The sequence below is a fragment of the Abramis brama genome, assembly GCF_963993115.1.
Source record: "Abramis brama genome assembly, chromosome: 20".
In the NCBI taxonomy this organism is placed as follows: domain Eukaryota; kingdom Metazoa; phylum Chordata; class Actinopteri; order Cypriniformes; family Leuciscidae; genus Abramis; species Abramis brama.
The window spans coordinates 9,285,517-9,309,314 of NC_139982.1; the positions used below are offsets into that span (position 1 = coordinate 9,285,517).

At 39.7% G+C, this 23,798-nt stretch overlaps 2 protein-coding genes across 3 annotated transcripts in view; one reads left to right on the top strand and one right to left on the bottom strand.

Annotated features, from left to right (window-relative positions):
* glg1a (golgi glycoprotein 1a) overlaps positions 1 to 1,293 on the top strand; it is a 43,455-nt gene extending 42,162 nt beyond the window's left edge. For both annotated transcript variants that reach the window (XM_084094321.1, XM_084094322.1), the window contains one exon: positions 101 to 1,293. In XM_084094321.1, coding sequence (XP_083950447.1) covers positions 101 to 167 — 67 coding nt within the window. In that variant the 3' untranslated portion in view covers positions 168 to 1,293. The remainder of the gene's footprint in view (positions 1 to 100) is intronic.
* A 1,195-nt stretch (positions 1,294 to 2,488) lies between these two features.
* LOC311070784 (fibulin-7) lies at positions 2,489 to 22,788 on the bottom strand. The gene is made up of 7 exons (XM_084094837.1): positions 22,568 to 22,788; positions 11,757 to 11,907; positions 11,488 to 11,661; positions 8,104 to 8,262; positions 5,275 to 5,412; positions 3,784 to 3,919; positions 2,489 to 3,278 (listed from the first exon to the last, which is right to left on the bottom strand). Exons 1-7 carry the CDS (start codon positions 22,628 to 22,630, stop codon positions 2,918 to 2,920), a joined length of 1,182 nt encoding a protein of 393 aa, XP_083950963.1. The 5' UTR covers positions 22,631 to 22,788; the 3' UTR covers positions 2,489 to 2,917.
* Between the last annotated feature and the right edge of the window lie 1,010 nt (positions 22,789 to 23,798).

The window sequence follows — 23,798 nt, forward strand, 5'->3', positions numbered from 1 at the left end:
GCTGTACTGTCCGTACTGTAAATAGCTCAATGCTTTTACTAGAGGATTGTGGGTCTCGCAAACTCTGCCTTAACTTTGGCATTTCTTCTTTTCTTTGCAGAAGACTTGCTCAGCCATGGGTTGCTCCTAAAATCAAGGACAGGAAAGGATACATTCTTATTCACTAACAAAAATAGCCACTTTTATTCAGACCACATCAAATGGCTTGTGCTTAGTGTGTTTCTGCATGACGTTTTTAAAAATAATTTCTAGGCCATACATTGAATGTATCCACATTGGCAAAGTTCTTTAAATCAGAAGATGTCGCGCTCGATGGCTTTCTAGCTTCACGTGCTTTTCATCCTCCTGCTTATAACGCTTCAGTTCATGACTGTGATCGGGTTTCCTGCAAAGATGAGGAAATTGATCCTTTACGCTTTCATTCTTCTTTCATGTACTAGTTCAGTTGTTGTTTTATCCACTAGCAGCATGGGAAACAAGGTCAGTCATCTCCTCCATCTGTAAATCATCTCTTTCAACAAACTGGTTTTAATTGGTTTATATTGATACAAATTACTTGAGCTGTGCTGTTTGTGTATTAGTAGTACCATACTCATTTAAACCATTGTCCGTGTGGACTCGACATTAGAAATAAACAGCTACTTTTGGTTATTTAATTTATAAATGCGTGTCTGGTTCATATTTCACCCTAAAATAAAAAAATAAATAAAAACTAAGCCATTTTTTAGCATTTAACCAATAATAGAAATACTAATTTAGCTTAATTTTGATCGGCTTGAACACATACTTAAAAAAAAAAGAAAAAAAGATTTGCTTAATTTTGATTTAAAAATGTATTAAAAAGTATCTGACCAAGTCAATCTCAATTTCATATTCCTTTGAGACCGTGACCTGCAAGTAGTTTGTATCAATTATGCAGTGGTTTTCTGTCTATGTCTGTCGGCGCTGGGTGCAGCTTTTCTTTCTTGACGTGTTTTTTACATTATTTTTGAACGAGTTATTCCTGGAAAAGAGTGTATTTCATTTGCTCACCGCCATCATTCACAACCAATGCTTTCTGTCTGTCCAGCTGATATATGACATAGAAATGATCAAATGATAAATGCCGGACTGTTTTTGTATTTCCTTTCCGTGCACAAATTTATTCTGAAAGTATTTCTCCTGGAATCTGATCAAGCCGTGTACTATACAGATATAACACAATAACTGCGCTTTTCTTTTGCCATTTTTCATGTTTTGTTCTGTATAAGTCGAATTGGACCGTTGTTAATAAAATTGATCTGATGGTTTGTATCTGCTGTATTTTGTCCTGTTTAAACTTGAAAATAACAAGTGTGAATTGGGTGTTGGCGTGTTTGTGGTGTGTGCGAGTGTCTTTATATCCTCCTCCTCCTCTTCACTCAGTAAAGGTCAGGAGTGTCGAGACGCCGCCTGACACTGAGGTGCGACATTCCCTTCAACCAGTTTCTGAACCTAGACTTTGGATGACAAACGTTTCACTTTTCTGTTGGCGCTTCAGTGGAGCCACATCTGCTCTGGCGTGAGATAAAAATGAGTATTTGTGGAGGGAATTGTTTGTATTTATTCTTTCAAAGGAACCAGTGTGCTTCTGAAACTATTTTTCCCAGCAAAGTTTCTGGTTCTCTCTTTAGAAGAGTCAATGACGTGCCACATTTTTTATGGATCCATGAATTTATTCAACTTTAAAACCTCTGTCATGAACAATTTCTGAATTAAAAAGGAATGAATGGCTTAAAGGGTTAGTTCACCCAAAAACGAAAATTGACTTTCATTTGTTTTCGGGACACATATGAAGATGTTTTTAATGAAATCGGAGAGAGATTTCTGTCCCTCCATTGACAGCTACGCAACTACCAATTTGACGCTTCAAAAAGTTCATAAAGGGATCATAAAACTAATCCATATGAATTGAGCGATATAATCCAAATATTCTGAAGAGACTCGGTCGCTTTATCTGAACAGATTAAATTTAGGCTTTTATTCACATAAAAATTGATCAACTCGCACATCAAGCAAGAACCAATGAGGTTCATTCTCGTGTTACGCAGCACGTTTGATTAAAAATGTGTTCATCATACAGGCATCAAGTCTGAGAAAATGTGGACTCATTTGGATTGGTCAATCGGTTCATTAACTTTTTGAAGAGTCAAAGTGGTAGTTGCGTAGGGACAGAAATCTCTTAGATTTCATCAAAAAGAAAAGTTTTACGGGGTTGGAGCAACATGAGGGTGAGTAAATGATGACCATTTCAATTTTTGGGTGAACTATCCCTTTAATGTAGAAATGTCAAGATCATAAGTCTCATGAAAAGACTGAAATATTTGAGGAAATGATCTTTAGTAGTAAGACAATATTTTCTTTATTTTGTAAAAATATGTAGTGAAGCAATTGTTTCAATGTCATGTGGTGCAACTCTCCAAAAAATTTTAAAAATAATACACATTCATAGTATAATTTTTTTTTATTTGATGTTACAACACATTTAAAGTCAGTAAATGCTTTTCTTGAAAATTGTGTTTTTTAAACCCATAAAACCAACTTGAATTCATTTCTAAAAAAACTGACATTTCAAACTAAATTTTAATAGATTTGTCCTTCTATTATTGTCTTCGACTACATTTCATATAAAAAATATTTCTGGGACAAATAAGGAAGTAATTTTTCCACATTTCAAAATTACATGTCATTGTCTTAATTATCTTCAACAATGCATAAATATTTCGGTCCAAATGGAAGGTTTTTGTTTCCTATTCTGAGGGCTTAAATTACTCCGACCACTCGTAAGTTCTCTTTTGTCCTGGTAAATTGGCACCTCAGGAATAGTATAATAGTGCCTCTATCTCTCCTCGGCAGGGACGGTCCCCAGTATCTCGCCTGTGAATGATTGAATGTCTTCTCAGAAGCTGAATGGTGACACAAAGAGAGTGACTTTGGTGACGTACCGCCCCAGCAGCTCCTTTCTTTCCATTTCGCTCATCTCGATGTCGACCTCTAGCGTGGCGGGACCCTGGACGGGCTTCACCAGCACCAACTGCCCCGTCTGTCTGCCGGCGCGCTGGACGCTGAAGTGCTGGACTCCCCGCCTCCCCAGCAGGCCGAAGCGCAGCTCGTCGCCCAGGACTCGGGCCGCAGACAAGCGGAAGAGCACGGTGGGCGCCGACATGTTGGACACCGTCGCCATGAAGTGGAAGTTAACGGAGACCGGGGCCTGCAGACAGGAGAGGTCTCCCTGGACACACGGGTTACGGTCACAGCGCCTGGGCGGAGGAAGAGAAACCAGAGAGAGGCGGTGGGAAGCCAGACCAAACTTTAACCTGAAATTATGTCTTGGAAATATAGCAAGTCGATCGGCACAGAGCAGTGAATCCAGAAATATAGACAAATGTGGACAAACTAATTATAACTTAGGGGGAAACTATTGTTTCTGCAAACAATGTGCGCAATAGCGGGCCTAGCAACAATGCAAAGAACACGTTTCCCATCTGTTGCTTTATAAACCAATATACCAACCAAACCCTTTTAGCTACGCCAACTCGATTTTCAAATCTGTCAGTATGAACTGAAATTGAGCTAGCATAGCTAAAAGAGTTTGAGTTTACATGTTTGTGTTGTTTTTCGGTCTTAATGCAGCCTTCGGATTAATTGTTGGTCATGCCAGTTTGTTTTGTTGACTTCTGTCATAGGATCCTCCAGCCAGCTCTTGAACACACTCACCCTGAGATCAGGGCTAATCTGAGAGACGCTGGCGGTGCTGTAACTTACAGCGGTGAGGTTTTGATGTATGTGGCGTTGCGGAAGCGAGGACAGTCCACCGGCTCACAGCGATGACCTCCGTATGTGTTCACACACACCTGCTCGCTGCTGCAGTTGTGGTTCGCCCTCACACACTCGTCAATGTCTACACAAAGCACAAACAACTTATTTAAAAGGTTCCTTTTATCTACTATGAAAATATTAGAATACAGTTTACCCATTTTTAAGTTAGTTGACTCATATATTGGTCAATCTAGCTTTGTTCTAAATCCTAGTGAGCTGTTTACCAAGGCAACATTTTAAGATGACGTTCACCTTCGTTTGGGCAAAATCTACGGCCACATTGTATTCCCAGCATGCCCTGTAAAAACTTCAGCGGCGGTGTTCAAGTCCACTTTTTTTATGCCCTTCACTCCCCAACTTTCCTCAGTCTCGTTCACTCAGATGTACGTCATTGCTTGCGTTGCATGAGCGCCCACTACTGGCAGAACCCTTGCAATGCGTTTAAATTGAACGGTCTCAGCCCTTGATCACTTGTGGGTAAATTAAGTGCTACTCTGCGAGTTGCTGTTGTGACGCCACAACCGCTTTGCACTGTGGTCTATGGATCTGCCTGAAGTGTACGTATTGAGTAGACTTTGGTCAAAATCGAGTCCAAATAAACTTCCCTCGCCCACTTGACGAAGTTGAACGCACTTCAAAATGGTGGCGGGATCCAGCCGAGAAGTGCTCAGGGAAGTTCACGAGTGCATGTCTAAAAGTGGAGTTAAACACAGTGAAAGAAACCCTATAGTTTAATCAAACGTTGATTAAATATAATCATTCAATATAATTAAATTACTGTTGCCTTGAGTATTTAGTTTATTTTCTCCATAAAGATTTCTTTAAAAAACTTTTAAGAAGAATCAAATAACTTCCAAATAAAGAATTCAAACTTTTTCGAAGCTAAAAAAAAAAAAAAAAAAAATCAAAGCCTTAAATGAAAATGCAGAAAAAAATATAAAACTACTGCAATTTTATGCAACTTTAAGTTTAAAAACAGTATTTTTTATTTAAAAAAAATTCTCAATATAGATAAACACAAGCATATAAGTAGTTTGCAAGTTTAGGGAGACTTATTTTGCCATGATTTGCACTTCCATGTTAACGGTGTCTCCTCTGATTGGTGGATCTCTCTCTGGGATTATGGGTAATGTAGTTCTCCACAGGGAATTTGGCATATACATTATTTTTGTTACTTCTGAAACAATTCTCTATGGAGACAACGGATGGGGTTTTCGCCTCCTGCTGTGAATCCCCAGTGTTTCAAGAGAAGTGCCATTTATGTGGCGTGTAAAACTGATGTTGATGTAGAGCTTTACAAATCACTCCATCACTGAGGAACGTTGTATTTCGGATGCTGCCCTAGAAAGCAGCGCACTAGATAATGAAACAGACTCTCTGTCGTAGCTTAAGATGATTATACAGGAGCAGATAATGCAGGTTTGCTGATGAACGCACCATGGCAGCTCCTGCTATCGCGGCCCAGGCGGTATCCGGCCGGACACTGGCACCGGAAACTTCCAGGTGTATTCACACAGGTGTGCAGACACAGACGGCCAGGTGGAGTTAGGCGGAAGAGCTCGCATTCGTCAATGTCTGAAATACACACACACACACAGCGCTGCTTTAGGTCAGACGTCGCTGCTGTCATTTAAGTCCTGATACGACTGCTGTGGCATTTGCGTCTGAGAACTGTTCAAAAATGAAACTCATTAATCATACATCAAACCTACCATGCTGTATTAATTTCTGTTCTGTTTCATTTCATACATGACCACACTGAATAATTTAGCATTTTAAAAATACATTTAATTGACCATTGGCTGACATGCTCTTTTATCACTGGCATTGAGAGCCAGTAACAACACTGGAATAAGCTGACTTTCATGGTTAGGGCAGGTGTTATAGAAGCAAAAATGATAGTATAAAAATCGAATATATATATATACAGTGAGGAAAATAAGTATTTGAACACCCTGCTATTTTGCAAGTTCTCCCACTTGGAAATCATGGAGGGGTCTGAAATTGTCATCGTAGGTGCATGTCCACTGTGAGAGACATAATCTAAAAAAAAAAAATCCAGAAATCACAATGTATGATTTTTTAACTATTTATTTGTATGATACAGCTGCAAATAAGTATTTGAACACCTGAGAAAATCAATGTTAATATTTGGTACAGTAGCTTTTGTTTGCAATTACAGAGGTCAAACGTTTCCTGTAGTTTTTCACCAGGTTTGCACACACTGCAGGAGGGATTTTGGCCCACTCCTCCACACAGATCTTCTCTAGATCAGTCAGGTTTCTGGGCTGTCGCTGAGAAACACGGAGTTTGAGCTCCCTCCAAAGATTCTCTATTGGGTTTAGGTCTGGAGACTGGCTAGACCACGCCAGAACCTTGATATGCTTCTTACAGAGCCACTCCTTGGTTATCCTGGCTGTGTGCTTCGGGTCATTGTCATGTTGGAAGACCCAGCCTCGACCCATCTTCAATGCTCTAACTGAGGGAGGGAGGTTGTTCCCCAAAATCTCGCAATACATGGCCCCGGTCATCCTCTCCTTAATACAGTGCAGTCGCCCTGTCCCATGTGCAGAAAAAAAAACCCAAAGCATGATGCTACCACCCCCATGCTGCACAGTAGGGATGGTGTTCTTGGGATGGTACTCATCATTCTTCTTCCTCCAAACACTTTTAGTGGAATTATGACCAAAAGTTCTATTTTGGTCTCATCTGACCACATGACTTTCTCCCATGACTCCTCTGGATCATCCAAATGGTCATTGGCAAACTTAAGACGGGCCTTGACATGTGCTGGTTTAAGCAGGGGAACCTTCCGTGCCATGCATGATTTCAAACCATGACGTCTTAGTGTATTACCAACAGTAACCTTGGAAACGGTGGTCCCAGCTCTTTTCAGGTCATTGACCAGCTCCTCCCGTGTAGTTCTGGGCTGATTTCTCACCTTTCTTAGGATCATTGAGACCCCACGAGGTGAGATCTTGCATGGAGCCCCAGTCCGAGGGAGATTGACAGTCATGTTTAGCTTCTTCCATTTTCTAATGATTGCTCCAACAGTGGACCTTTTTTCACCAAGCTGCTTGGCAATTTCCCCATAGCCCTTTCCAGCCTTGTGGAGGTGTACAATTTTGTCTCTAGTGTCTTTGGACAGCTCTTTGGTCTTGGCCATGTTAGTAGTTGGATTCTTACTGATTGTATGGGGTGGACAGGTGTCTTTATGCAGCTAACGACCTCAAACAGGTGCATCTAATTTAAGATAATAAATGGAGTGGAGGTGGACCTTTTAAAGGCAGACTAACAGGTCTTTGAGGGTCAGAATTCAAGCTGATAGACAGGTGTTCAAATACTTATTTGCAGCTGAATCATACAAATAAATAGTTAAAAAATCATATATTGTGATTTCTGGATTTTTTTTTTTTAGATTGTCTCTCACAGTGGACATGCACCTACGATGACAATTTCAGACCCCTCCATGATTTCCAAGTGGGAGAACTTGCAAAATAGCAGGGTGTTCAAAAAAAAATAAAAAAAATAAAATAAATATATATATATATATATATATATATATATATATATATATATATATATATATATATATATATATATATATACATATATATACACACACACTTGCAAGTCGTAAGACTAACGAGAAACAGTCATGATGATCTTCCACTGATCATTATCAACATTTATTCTCCTGCTGATTCTCGCCAGGTACTGTACATACTGTGTAATACTGGATACAGTAGAAGTTATTTTTCTGTGGCAAAAAAAATAACCTTTCTGAGAGTTGATAGACGATCAATACTTTATTTCATTCTTGTGAAGGGTGATGATATCTTCTCTTAACTTTTTGGACCATTCTTTTGACTTAGCCATATTTCTAACATGCAGTCAAACGTGACACTCAACAAACATCGCCATTTCAGATATTTCATGTGTTCAAGCTCAAGCACACCTGGTGCAACTAATGAAGCCCTTGATTAGTGAGAACACCTGTTTTGCAGATTTGCACTGTTGTGATGGACTATTCAGGGGGTTGAATAATTTTGCCGAAGTCATTAAAAGTTGCATTTTCAGTTAAATTTGGGGAAACCACTTGAAACATTTGTTGTGTTGAGCTATTTCAATTACTTTTGTTTGATTTGTTCATTGCAAACAGCTGAAAGTCTGTAAATTTTGCCAATAAACCTGATTTGTAATGAATAATTTTGATAACAACAGTATATATGCAGTGTGTGTCGTGAGAGTGTGTGTGTGTGTCACCTGTGCACAGTGTGTTGTTGTGGCTGGAGATGCTGAACCCCGGCTCACAGCTGCAGTGACTGGAGCCCAGAAACTGGATGCAGTGCGATGGCCTCCCAGACGCTGATAGAGCAGCGGATCCATCAGTGTATCCATCAGTGTTTACAGGGGCGTCCACAACTGAGACCACACAAGCAGAACACGCTTATACACTGACCTTTGACCTTATCGACTTCAGTCAGGGTAGACACCACATTTAATATGACAGCAAGGTCCCGATGGAAGTAAAGTCCATTCAGTGTGTCATACTGCTGTATATCTGGGTGAAACATGTAAAATATGGCTTTGGTTTGAGAAGAACAGAAATGGCCCCACAGCAGCACAACACAACACTGGATGAGCTTCAGTCATTAAACCAACATGTGACTGTTTAAGTCAGAAAGTTGTTAAAAGGATTTACACACATTATCCGGCTTGTGTTTCATGAAAAGATAAAAAGTGTTGTTTTGAATTGAAGCAGGTTTTAAACGATTTACACAAAAAATGCTCAGCTTGTGTTTAATGAATGATTCTTAAATTGTTTTAAATGTGCACATGCAAAAGATTTTATGAATAATTTATTCATGAAACAAGAGGAAGGAATGCCTGTGTAAAGCATAAATTGTTGTTAAACTGAATGTAAATTATGCAAGAGGTTTTACGAAGGATTTGCAGTAATTTGTTTGGCTCGTGTTGAACAAATAAGGCATAAACTGTTCTACTGAATTGAATACAAACATTTATGCAAAAGATTTAATAATAATTTATCTTGTGTTTCATGAATGATGCGTACATTGTTACACTTGACAATTAATGCCAAAGGCTTTATGAAGGAATTACACAGATTTTGTATAAACAAGGCCTTTATTCTTGCAATTAATTCAATGTTTTTGCTAAACATTTTACAAAGAATTTACACTGTTTTGCTCAGCTGCTGCTTCATAAATTTAGTGTATTTTTGTTTGTTTATTTGAACGCAACAATTTATGAAAATTTTTTTGGCTTGAATTTCATGAATAAGCCATAAATTGGTACATTAAATTGAATGCAACAATTTAAACAAGGTTTTTCAGATTTGTTCTGCTTGTTACACTGAATTGAAACCAAGAGGTTCACAAACGATTTACACTGAACATTTGTTCAACTTATATTTCTGAAGTCTAGACCAAGGCATTTCAATCTCTCAGATGCCACTGATATGATATATGATATGAAATATGACCAAGGCAGTAATATGATTTCATGTATAAAGACCCATATATTACTGTGGAAACAAATGTGTAAAATATTTAGTTTCTATGACATTTCTACTCAGTGCAGTGTTGAACTCTTATATAAGAGCTCTCTTATATGTTGAACTCTTATATTATAACTTTTTATATTTATTTTTGTTTATTTTCTTAACATTTAGTTATTTAGTTTTGTCCAATTTATTTATTTTATTTAGTTACATGAAACTGTATTTATTTGTAATCATTTTGTATTTATTTTAATCAAATGTTTTGATTATTTAGTTATTTCTATATTTAGATCAAATGTTTTTATTTAAAATTGTTTATTTTAATCAATTTATTTTAAGCTAACATATTAATTCATTATTTATTTATTTACAATTATTTAATTTTAATTTTTTTTTATTTAATCAAATAAATGTATTTGTTGTCTGATCTGTGTTTGTGTTTTGCTTCAGTTGGACTGAGTTAGTTTTTTCTAAATTAGTTTTTTCTTTCTTCATGCTCATCTGTTGCCATGGTTTTTGATTTGCCCTCATGTTTCTCACCTGTGTCTTGTTAATTACCTCTTTAGTCCCAGTGTGTGTGTGTGTGTGAGTATATACACTCACCTAAAGGATTATTAGGAACACCATACTAATACTGTGTTTGACCCCCTTTCGCCTTCAGAACTGCCTTAATTCTACGTGGCATTGATTCAACAAGGTGCTGAAAGCATTCTTTAGAAATGTTGGCCCATATTGATAGGATAGCATCTTGCAGTTGATGGAGATTTGTGGGATGCACATCCAGGGCACGAAGCTCCCGTTCCACCACATCCCAAAGATGCTCTATTGGGTTGAGATCTGGTGACTGTGGGGGCCATTTTAGTACAGTGAACTCATTGTCATGTTCAAGAAACCAATTTGAAATGATTCGAGCTTTGTGACATGGTGCATTATCCTGCTGGAAGTAGCCATCAGAGGATGGGTACATGGTGGTCATAAAGGGATGGACATGGTCAGAAACAATGCTCAGGTAGGCCGTGGCATTTAAACGATGCCCAATTGGCACTAAGGGGCCTAAAGTGTGCCAAGAAAACATCCCCCACACCATTACACCACCACCACCAGCCTGCACAGTGGTAACAACGTGTTGTGGCTTCACAAATGCTTTGCTGCATACCTCGGTTGTAACGAGTGGTTATTTCAGTCAAAGTTGCTCTTCTATCAGCTTGAATCAGTCGGCCCATTCTCCTCTGACCTCTAGCATCAACAAGGCATTTTCGCACACAGGACTGCCGCATACTGGATGTTTTTCCCTTTTCACACCATTCTTTGTAAACCCTAGAAATGGTTGTGCGTGAAAATCCCAGTAACTGAGCAGATTGTGAAATACTCAGACCGGCCCGTCTGGCACCAACAACCATGCCACGCTCAAAATTGCTTAAATCACCTTTCTTTCCCATTCTGACATTCAGTTTGGAGTTCAGGAGATTGTCTTGACCAGGACCACACCCATAAATGCATTGAAGCAACTGCCATGTGATTGGTTGATTAGATAATTGCATTAATGAGAAATTGAACAGGTGTTCCTAATAATCCTTTAGGTGAGTGTATATGTATGTATGTGTGTATATATATATATATATATATATATATATATAGCCCTGTTTCACTTGCCAGTGTTTTGTTTTTATTTTTTACATTTTCACACTGCGTTTCTTATTTTCATTTATTTAAATCAAGTTTCATTTGTTTTGCCATATTTGTTTATTTAATTTATGTAAAGAAATTGTATTTTTATCTTATCAAATGTTATACATGCAGTTATTTAAATACAATTTTATTCATTTTAATCAAATTGTTTTTATTTAAAATTGTATTCATTTTAAATGATTTATTTTAATCTAAGATCATTTCATTATGTACAATTTTATTTATTTTAATACAATTTTAATTTAATCAAATTTCTTTAATTATTTTTACACTGCTTTTCCATGGACTAGCACTGGGCCCTGAGGGTCTCTGGAGCCCAGTTTGAAAACCCCTGGTCTAGACATTCATGTGTCAAACATAGGCTACATACTAAATACTGATGTCAGAGTGGAGTGTGAGTGTAAATGACAGGTAGAGTGTGTGTGCAGTAGTCGTACCCCTGCAGGACGGCTTTGCTCCGCTCCAGCTCTGGGACTCCAGGCAGACTCTGGTCTCCGGCCCCGTCCGCTCAAAGCCAGGGCTGCACACGAAGTGGACCTCGTGTCCCGACTCAAACACACTCCCGAGGACCCGGCCGTTAGCCAGCGGTTCAGGAGGAGGACAGGCTGAGACTGGGAACGAGACGAGCAGTTCCTACAGCCTGTACTTCAACACTGACATGCAAAGGACAGTGATCTGTGTTGGGCCGTGGCGCTGCTGACCTCACCTGTGCTGCTGTGTTTGACTGTGCTGTTCTGCAACAGGCCCAGTTTCTTGCGGAGGCTCCGCAGACTCTGTAGGAAGGACGTCTCGTGGGCCGAGAGGAGCTTCTGCACCTGCCGAAGAGCGCTCAGCACCTCAGGTCCACTCCGACAGACCTGAGCAATCAAACACAGAAACACACAACACCATCTCACGCCACCTGTCACAACACATGAGGAACGGCTAATCATTCACATAATTATCTGTAGATGGTTTTATTAGACTTTTTATATTTTAAGACATATTATAAGATAAATGCTAATATATATATATATATACACATACATACAGAGTGCATCCGGAAAGTATTCACAGTGTTTCACTTTTTCCACATTTTGTGATGTTACAGCCTTATTCCAAAACTGATTAAATTCATTATGAGTTCTACAAACAATACCCCATGATGACAACGTGAAAGAAGGTTGTTTAAAAAAAAAAACTTTGCAAATTTATTACAATGGAAAAAAATCACATGTACATAAGTATTCACAGCCTTTGCCATGACACTCAAAATTGAGCTCAGGTGCCTCCTGTTTCCACTGATCATCCTTGACATGTTTCTACAACTTGACTGGAGTCCACCTGTGGTAAATTCAGTTGATTGGACATGACTTGTGCCAGCCTTTTAGTCTAGGGCAGGGGTGTCAAACTCAGTTCCTGGAGGGCCACAGCCCTGCAGAGTTTAGATTCAACCCTAATTAAACACACCTGATCAGCTAATCAAGTCCTTCAGGCTTATTTGAAAACTGCAAGTGTGTGTGTGTGTGTTGAAGCAGGGTTGGAACAAAAACTCCATAGGGCTGTGGCCCTCCAGGAACTGAGTTTGACACCTGTGGTCTAGGGGTAATAGGCATAGCCGTAAATTATGGAGAGAGAGAGAGCACAGGAACTTCTTGTCTCCAGCCCCAGTAACACACATCCAGAACGAGTGAACTTAAGTTGGTGTTTATTAAATCAAAAGAATATAAAATGGAAACAAGCTTCAGGAGGGGGCAAAGGCCAACACAACAAACAAAAAGGTGTCTAACTCAGTTACCCATAACTTACCTAAACATAAACAAAACAAAAAGGAAAATAAATAACAAATGAACTTCCGTATCTCCCTGACTACACATAACCAGGAGAAAAGAAGTTTCAAACAAAATGGTACCCACAAATTCTTCCTTAAATTCTGAACAAAGGTGTAAGTTTTCTACTAAATTCACAATTGAACCAATGATTAGCACTTGTCAGCAACAGAACACAGTAAAGTTCTCTGGAGCAGGAGGAAAAATAAGTCCATGTGACAAGTTACAGTCTGCATCCCTCTCAGTTTGCTATGAAGTAGTGCTGCCTTTATATGCTGGTTTTCTCCTGGCTGGAGCCAATCAGTGGAGCTGAGGTGAATGGGTAGCAAATCAGCGACAGGTGAACCCAATCACCTCCATGAGAATGGTAGCAGTAGACATGGGGAAAACAAACACAAATCACATAGATCAATCACAAATAAAATACGTCTCAGGACGTAACACCCCCACCACTAAAGTTTACAACCCACAGATTGTAAAATAGGCTACTCATAGAACTCCAATAGTAGTGCAATTCAGCCATCATTTAACCAACACACTCAAGTCTCCACATCTGCAGTCCTAGAGAGCGCATCTAACACCACATTGTCTTTACCATGGATGTGCTGCAGGTTAAGATTATATTCCTGGACAATTAGGGCCCAGCACATCAAATGTTGATTGGAGTTGGACATGCGGGAGAGAATGATCAATGGGTTATCATCAGTGTACACATCGACAGGCATGGCACTACTTCCTAAGTAAACCTTGAAATGCGGAAGGGCTAGAAGCAAGGCGAGAGCCTCCTCAGTCGTACTGTACTGTTGGCATTGAGAACTTCTTTGAGAAGTAGCAGATAGGGTGGTCAATTCCACGGGAGTCCTCCTGCAACAGGATTGCTCCAGCACCGGTAGCTCTGGCATCTACTTGGAGTTTGAAAGGCAGGTCAAAATTAGGGGCAGACAACACTGGTGCATGGCAAAGAAAATCTTTTGCATTATCACACTCATTGCTCCACCTAAAACTCTTGGTAGTACTGAGAAGATCAGTAAGTGATGACACAACAGTGCAGAAATTACAACAGAAACCCTGGTAGTACCCACTCATACCTAAAAATCGTGTAGATCACGCTTGTTACGGGGTGTAGGAAACTCAAGTATGGCAGCAACATTAGCCTCAACTGGCTTGACACAGCCATGGCCAACTTGTTTCCCCAGATATGTTACCACAGCTTTACCCATCTCACATTTGGCAAGATTCAAGTTTAGGGAGGCAGCAGCCAGGCGACTGAATACTAACTCCAGAGTTTTTACATCTTCCCAGGTTTTTGAATAGATGCTTACATCACCTAGGTACGCGTCACAATTCGCCAGTCCTGTCAAGACCACCTGCATCAGGCGCTGGAAGGTGGCAGGGGCATTTCTCATGCCAAAAGCTAAAACCTCATACTGTAGGAAATGTTAAGGAGTGACAAACGCAGAGATCTCAGCTGTACGTGGAGTTGGGGCACTTGTCAATAACCCTTTAACAGGTCTAATTTTCTGACATACCTAGCACAGCCTACTCTGTCAACACAGTCCTCCAACCGAGGAAGAGGAAAGGAGTCAGGTTTCGTTAAGGAGTTAACCTTCCGATAGTCCGTACAGAAGCATTAGGAGCCGTCGGATTTGGGCACTAATAGACATGGCGAACTCCATGGACTCTGACTATTCACCACTAGTCCATGCAGCAGCATATACCCCACTTCAGATCTCATTATGTCACGCTTTCTGGGGTTTACCTATAGGGATGTTGCTTGACTGGATGAGATTCACCTACATCAATGTCATGTTTTAACATTATCGTTCTGCCAGGCACATCAGAAAAGAGTGAGGGATAGTCACGAACCAATCTAATAATCTGCTCACTCTGTTCTTTTGTCAGGTGTGCAAGAAAGCTCTGTAAGTCACTCAATATGGTAGAGTTTTGAAGCTGCTTAGCCGGAACTTGTGCACCTTTTTCAAGTAGTTCATCCTCTGGCATTACACGAACAGTAGCAACAGCAACAGGTGGAACAGAGGAGGAAGCAGGTTTCTCGCCACACACAATAAACTGCTTCAACATATTTATGTTCGCCATGGTTAGGAGTGTGAATGACATAATTAGTGTCGCTGACCTTTTCTTTGACTTCATATGGACCTGAAAATTTAGCTTGAAACACAGAACCCGGATCGGGTAAGAAAACAGTTGAAAACTACGATATTTACTTCTCTTATCATAGTGGGTCTTCATTTTTGACTGAACTGTGACCAAGTGTTCTCTAGCAATTTCATAGGCCTTATGCAATCTCTCACGAACAGTGCTGATGTAGTCAAGTACAGTCACAGGCGAGGATTCTTTAGCTAATAATTGCTCACTTAGCAACTTTAAAGGGCCACGCACAGTGTGGCCGAAAACAAGATCAGCCGGACAAAACCCAAGACTCTCTTGCTCTGCTTCATGGACGGCAAACATAAGGTACGGAAGACCCTCAGCCCAATCCTTCCCATTGGCTATGCAGTAGGAGCGCAACATTGATTTAAGGGTTTGATGAAATCTTTCAAGCACGCCCTGCGATTCAGGGTGGGACGCGCTTGAGAGTTGGTGTTTAACCTCTAACTCAGCAAGGGTCTGCCAAATGTCTTTTATGTAAAGTTTGACCCTTGGTCAGTTTGCACAACACGGGGCAAACCGAAGGTAGTGCAGAACTTCACCAACTCTTTAATTACTACTTGGGCTCTAATTAAGCGTAAAGGTATCGCTTCTGGGAAACATGTTGTGGTACACATGATTGTTAAAATATATTTGTGTCCTGACTTGGATTTAGGTACCGGACCCACACAATCAAAAAGGAGTCGCTCAAAAGGTTCTCGCATAACCGGTATCGGCTGCTGAGGGGCAACTGGTATTTTTTTGTTGTGTTTACCAGCCAATTGACCTATGGTTAAGCCACGCCCCCTCCACTCACTCGGACAAACAGTCAACATTCGGTAACAGGCACTATGGCAGCTGTCACAGTAGGAGACATTTCACAGGAGGCAATTGATGATTTTTGGAGACAGAAATATTATATCATCTCGAAGTCACCAAAGGGGCCTTAACTATGCATTGGAGGGTTATATTATTAATTTTATTGTTGAGAAGGTCGATAAGCTTCAGCTCCAGACAAAGATTTAACGTTACAGTTCACAATGTTTGGTGCTATTTCGCTTCAAACGCTCGCTTTATATGCATCCACTTACGCATGAGCACAGAATCTTCCCAAAAATAAGCTACCTTTGCATTAGACACCTGACTAAGGGGAACAGCAACTTCAATGCATTTTACCAATGAGGGGTCTAATTTCTGTGCAGTAGCCAATTGTTCCTTACCAACTTTTAAAGGAAATGTAACTGCACTCTCGCTGTTAGGGTGAACTTCTGGCTCTACTGGTATCTTATCTTCCACAGATTCGTCATGCAACACCAAAAATGATTCTGAATACCATGTATCTGAATCCACCATGTATCTGAATATAGACGATTGAGCAAGAGTCACAACGCACGCAGGGAAAGCTGCAGGGAATTGATGTGCTAAGTCAGGTTGCTCACTCACGCTAGGGTTATGGACCACAATTGGACGGGGAAAAACTTTGCACAAGGAACACATTCCGATGCGTCAACTCATCAGCCAAAACTGCGGCATCGGAAAGGTTTGCAACTATCTGCTCATTGAAATGGACAACAACATTTTCCCAGAATACTACTTTAGAAGTCCTCCAGCAAGAACAGCTCTTGAAGCTGATCAAGAGTCGAGTTGCTGGAGAGACACCATCTCTCGAAAAGGGTTTTCTTCTCCCTCGCGAACTCAGCTAATGTCTGTTTGGCTGCTTTCACATGTGATCTAAAATTTTGATGGTATGCCTCAGGTACCAACTCAAACGCTCTCAGAACAGCAGATTTTACTATATCATAGTCAAGAGACTGATCTATTGGTAAGGCAGAGCAAACCTCTTGTGCTTTACCAGAAAGGCTGCACTGCAATAACAGAGCCCACACGTCTTTTGGCCACCGCAATTTCGTAGCGACCTGTTCAAAGGCAACGAAATACGGATCCACTTCCGCTTCTCTAAATGGGGGCATGAGTTTAAGAGACTAGCCAACATCAAAATCCGGCTCAAAAATCACATTATCATTACTTTGAGGTGCAACAGCAACAGGTGAAGTGACAGGAGATGAAGTAGAGGGGAGTCTAGAGCGAGGCATTGGAACTGGTTTTCGATTTAATTCCAGAGCACGCAAGTCTAACTGACGCATTTCAATGTCCCTAACTGTTTGTGCCTCTATAGCACGAAGCCTGATCCTCTGCCCTTCACATTCTTGTTTTTTTATAAGGAGGTCTAACTCCTTCAACTTAACAGCTAACATGGACCCACCCAGAGACCCAGCCCGGAACCAGCCCAACCCAGCTGCTTGTTTTACTATGATATTTTCCCATGTGGATTGTACTGTGTCTGTGATGTTCATTCGACGCGCCCCAAAAATCTATTTGATGTATTTTTCTCTAAAATTGGACAGGAGGAGCTCTAGGACTGACTCACGGGGTAACCTTGGGTTCACTGCCTCATCAGTCCGCACCTCAAAAACCCATTTGTTCAGAATCTTTAGGAATGGAATCAATCCAGTCAATCCAATCCAGTCAAGTTTAATCATGTCAAACTACTTGAGGGACTCCGCATGTCATGGATGTCCACTGAGACTTATGGTCTCCTATACTCACATAATAACCTCTCCCTCCTAAGTATGACCTGAACCATTTTAGGACTATTCCAGAAAGCCCGACCCAGTTTTCCAGCCTGTCAAGAAGTATGTTATGATCGACAGTGTCAAATGCAGCACTGAGGTCGAGTAGTACCCAGAATTGACGTTTTGCCTGTATCACTATTTAACCGAATATCGTTTATTATCTTTATGAGCGCTTTCTCTGTGCTGTGATGCGGTCGGAAACCAGATTGAAAATTGCCAAAGTATCCATTTGAGATTAGGAAGTTGTTTAGCTTATTGAAGACAACTTTTTCAATGATCTTGCCTATGAAAGGAAGATTTGAGATTGGTCTGTAATTGCTCAATATGTTGCTATCCAGATTGTTCTTTTTCAGGAGGGGCTTGACAACTGCAGTTTTAAGGGACTTTGGAAAAGTCCCAGAGAGAAGTGAGGAGTTTACCAATTCTAGGAGATCTGCTTCTAAGCAGTTTAACACACTTTTGAAAAAGAAGGTGGGGAGTGTGTTAAGGGCGCAGGTTAATGTTTTAAGGTGCTGTACTGTTTCTTCCAAAATTTTACCATTAATTTCTTCGAAATCAGACATAGTAACTTTCTGAGGATGTGGTCTGATCTGTCTGACCCCAGTGCCACACGAGGATATGCTGATCACCTTTCTGATATTATTGATTTTCTCAGAGAAGAAGGAAGCAAACTCCCTGCATTTGCTGTCTGAGAGCATTTCACTGGGACTCTGGCTTGGGGGGGGTTGTTAGACTCTCTACAGTAGTAAAAAGAGTGCGTGTGTTATTTATGTTTCTGTTTATAATATTTGAGAAGAAAGTCTGTCTAGCTTTGCCTAGTTCCACATTGAAAGCATGAAGGCTGTCTTTATAGATTACTTTATTAGACTACAAGTTTTGTCTTCCGCCACATGCACTCTGCTTTTCTGCATTGTCTTTTCATATTTTGCACTGCTGTTGAGTTTCTCCAAGGTGCTTTTAGTCTGCCACTCTTCTTCCTGACTTTAACAGGAGCAATATCATCAATTACACTCTGTACTTTTGAGTTAAAGGACTCAAGGAGAAAATCAACAGAGTCTGCAGATATGCTTGGTGTTAAGGATATAGCCTTCATAAATAGCACACTAGTGGTCTCATTTAAGCATCTCTTCATGACAGACACAGATCTAGCTTCAATAGTAGGACTGATCAATATATCAAAGAAAATACAGAAATGATTAGGCAGTGCTACGTCCTTAATAACAATTGATGAAATGTTTAGACCCTTACTGATAAGTAAATCTAGAGTGTGTCCATGATTGTGTGTGGGTCTGTGTACATGTTGAGTCAGATCAAAAGTATTTAAAACAGTTATGATTTATTTTGCCATATTGGTTTCTTGGTTTCATTATCTATGTGAATATTAAAATCCCCAGCAATAGCAAAACAGTCAAACTCTGAGGAAATTGTTGATAACAGTTCTGTAAAGTCCTCAGCAAAGGCTGGAGAGTATTTTGGAGGCCTGTAAATAATTATAAGTAAAATGCGTGGAGCACCTTTTAACACAATACCCAGATATTCGAAAGATGGGTAATTTCCAAATGATACTTGCTTACATTGATAGACATCTTTAAAAAGAGCAGCTAGACCCCCACCTCTCTTAACAGCTCTGCAGACACTCATAAAAGTAAAGTTAGGAGGGGCTGCTTCATTGAGGACTGTTGCACTGCAGCTGTCTTCTAGCCAGGTTTCATTTAGAAGCATAAAATCCAGGTTGTTTGTGGTTATTAAGTCATTTACTAGAAGTGATTTATTTTTAAGTGATCGGATGTTTAAAAATGCTAACTTGAAAGTATACATTTTTTCCCCCACAGTAATCTTAGTTTGATATGTAACAGGCAGCAGATTAGATAGGTTTGCCGTACGGCATGAGAAGACCTTAGACTTTCTATCATGTAATATAACAGAAATAGAGAAAGAAACTTTGGTGGTCGCCCCTTTTTGGTTGATATCTGGGGGCTTGCAGCAAAAGAGTTGGATAGTTTAGTTCCAGCATCTACCAGTTCCTCCAATTTCTTGGAGAAGCACAGAAGCTGGAGAGAGAAATAACATGTCTAATGAGAGGGGCTGTTGCTCTGGTGTTACCAGAAACTGCTGGTTTTCCTGGCTGTTTTCCAGAAAGTCATCCTTAGGTGCTGAAACTTCGAGCAGTTCTAATCCGTCACAGTCTGTCTGTGGTGAGCTCTGTGGGCAGGGCTCAGCTGAGATTGTGTCCATGAGCAGAGGTTGTAGTGGCTGCATGGTGTTATCATTGTCCTTGTGTGATATGTCAACCGCATGTCCATTCAGGTGCTGAAGTGATGTCCTGTGTTAATTTATACTCTGTCCAGGTGTGTGTGTGCCGTTCAGATTGAGTGGATTGGCACACACTGCTGAAGAGTGATGGAGGGAGTTAAAGTTAATGTTGTCCTTTAGCACTCTTGCACCAAGTTTGTTTGGGTGGTGGCCATCCTGATGAAACAGTTGTCTCTGACTCCAGAAAAGATTGAAGTTGTCAATGAAGTTTACTCGTTTTATATTGCAGGTTTTTTGCAGCCATGTATTAAGTCCAAGCAACCGTGAAAACCGATTTGTTCCTCTCGCTGGAAGTGGTCCACTGATGAACACGTGAACTTTCAGTCTTCTAGTTGTTTCAAAAAGTTCATTGAAATCCCTCTTGTCTTGAGGAGTTCTGACTGCTCTTTCTGAGTATCATTCTTCCCCACATGAATGATGAGTCGATTTGCAGTCTTATGTTTCATCAGAATGTTCTGAAGTTCCCTGTTTACATCAGAAGTTGTTGCTTGTGGAAGGCAGCACGTAGTTGTATCCCTGCCGCTAATGTTTCTGATTATGGATTCCCCCACTATCAGAGTCCTGGGCTCGGCTGTGCTCTGAGCTGAGTGCCGCTGTCTGCTCGACCTTGAGCGCCAGTTAGCATCAGTGTTAGCTACTGGCCCATTCAGTCTGTTTTCGATCACATTCATCACGTTTGGGGATTCCTCATTTACATCCATTAATACTTCAAATCTGTTATCAAGATGTATAGGTGGTGGTAGGAGACCAGTGTTTGCAATCCTTGTCAGAGCTGTATCTGGGGTAGAGGATGCTACTGCGGCAATATGTGATGCTCGTGACAATCTGATGTCTCGAGTGCCTTTGGGTCTCGCTCCCTGTTTGTGCCATCGATTAGTGTGTTGATCAGCTTGTTTCTCTACACTCAGTATGGCCTGTCGAGGAGCACTAGATACATGGGACTCACCGGCTATATGCTGAGGGTGTCCATGACGAAGCTCTGTTGTGTGCTCCGTCTGGTTTGGTGGTCCCGTAAGTAACTTTGTTTCAAGAACTGCAATCCTTTGTAAAAGTCTGTGGCAGTTTGTGCAGCAAGTAGATTCTAGATATAGGCAGCTTTGTTTTCCCTTCTCTGGAATGTAAGCTGATGGCAGTGGGAGGCTGGTCGGATAGGAAAACCACTTTTTTTGTAGTAATCTTCGCCAATACCATCCCTACAGTGAAGCCTGGTGGTGGCAGCATCAGCTGTGGGGATGTTATTCAGCAGCAGGAACTGGGAGACTAGTCAGGATCGAGGGAAAGATGAATGCAGCAATGTACAGAGACATCCTTGATGAAAACCTGCTCCAGAGCTCTGAACCTCAGACTGGGGCGACGGTTCCTCTTCCAACAGGACAACGACCCTAAGCACACAGCCAAGATAACAAAGGAGAGGGTACGGGACAACTCTGGGAATGTCCTTCAGTGGCCCAGCCAGAGCCCAGACTTCAGCCGATTGAACATCTCTGGAGAGATCTGAAAATGGCTGTGCACCAACGCTCCTCATACAACCTGATGGAGCTTGAGAGGTTCTGCAAAGAAGAATGGGAGAAACTGCCCAAAAATAGGTGTACCAAACTTGTAGCATCACACTCAAAAAGACTTGAGGCTGTAATTGGTGCTAAAGGTGCTTCAACAAAGTATTGAGGCTGTGAACACTTATGTACATGTGATTTTTTTCATGTTTTTTATTTTTAATAAATTTGCAAAGATTTCAAACAAACTTCTTTCACATTGTCATTATGGGGTGTTTGTAGAATTCTGAGGAAAATAATGAATTTAATCAATTTTGGAATAAGGCTGTAACATAACAAAATGTGGAAAAAGTGAAACACTGTGAATATATATATGGAACAATATGCACAATATAGGCACAATATGTATGTGTTAATGTGCATTTTACAGAAGAATCCAGAGTCCGTTCCAAACCAAGTTTAAGGCTTTTCTGAGCTTAATTACCCTGTCATTTGGATTGTCACTGCAAATCTGGTTAGTCTTGGACTAGATCTACTCTGTGTTTTGTGAAAATATAAGAGCCTGGTGTTAAAACCAAAGGCAAACACCACAGCGGTTTCACAGTGTGAAAAAAATATTTGCAGACTGAGCTGGGAGATGTTTTCAAGTGAGAATCATGATGTTTATGAAGAGAGCTTAACAGGAACTTTGTTATGATTACTTAACTCATTAATATGCTATTGATTTAAAATGCTGAGTATTCAGCATTAGGCCTTGGAGAAGCCTAATAATATATTAATAAATATTTATTTTATATTAATATAAAAGACTATCATATTTATATTCATTCTTATATTTATATTGATATTCATGATAAAATGTATAATATTTAAATAAAACATGTTAAAATATTATTATTAAAAACATTAAATTATGAAATATTATATAGGCCAAATGTATTATTATTATTATTATTATTATTAATGAATACAAATACATTAAAGACAGTGAACACTGATATATTGATATAAGCCCAATAGAAAATCTCATGACAGCAAGTGTAAATTATTTGTAAAAAGCTTTTTTAAGATCGTTTTCTGTTTCTGTTGATTTTTAGACTATATTGTTTTAAAGTCACTTACTTGCCCCTGAGATGTGAAGAGCTGGCTTGTAAAAATGATCATGAAAAAAAATACCACCTTCATCCTTAAAACAAAAGTCCTCAAAATCCAGAGTGAATGTCAGAAAACTCGAGATTACTGTTGTTCTTCCAGTGTAGAATAGATCCAGTGTGAGTCCTGACTGAACATCTGTGCTGTCTTTGCTTGTTTTGAGGAGATGTTTTCAACCCGCCCTTCAGATCAGAGCGCGCTCACATCTGCACGCGAACGCGCGTCTGAGAGAACTCAAGCGTCAAATAGATTTAAGATAGAAGGTGTTTTAAAAAATGTTCTGTCATTACGAGACGGCGTATAAAAAGATATTTAATTATCTTTTCATTTGGATAAACATGGATATGTTAATTTTTTTTTTTCAAGAAAAAATCTAATGTTGCAAACTACACAGGAAACCATGTCAGCTGGTACATTTTTATTAAAGGTTAATTAATAACTGATTTGTAATTGCATATAAGGCGGTTTTATTATAATAATGTTATGATAATAAAAATGCAATGGTATTTGAGTAAAAATATGTATAGTGCTTTTTTTCTAAATGCTCTTCTAGATCAGAGCCGATATTCTGATTTCAGTACTAGAGGGCTTTCCAGTGAGGGTATGATTGTTTGTATACTATGGTAGGCATGAACAAAACAGTTGGTTCTGGCATCAAGTAAATCTCTGAATACTGAATTGATTTAATTTTAAGTAACCAGCTAATATTCAGTATTTATATTAATTAAGAATATAGACAAACTATATTTTACTGTAATTGTTTAAATTAGCAATATGTGTGTACATTTTTTTTCCAACATAACAGTAACGTTTTAAATTACTATTTATTTTTTATTTTTTAACTATTTTTTCAATTTAAAAGAAGATCTAAATTTCTGATTTTCATTCATGGAGTCTGGAGATAATGTGGAAAATGTGCCATGCTTTAGTGGAGGATTTCTGTCACCTGGCGGAAACAAGCACTTTTAAAGTCACCCTGTAGTCAATAATTGTATTCCTTAAAACTCATCTTTTGATCACCAAATTGACAAATGTAAATGTTTTTTCCTTAAATGCCCCCTGAAATCAAAATTTAAGGTTTTTAGCTCTTAGGATGAATTTGTTAGCCTTAATGTTATGAATAAGCTGGTGTGCTTCAAAACAATGACAACATTTGCATAGGAGATATAAGTATTCAAAACTTGAACGTAGGCTCACTATT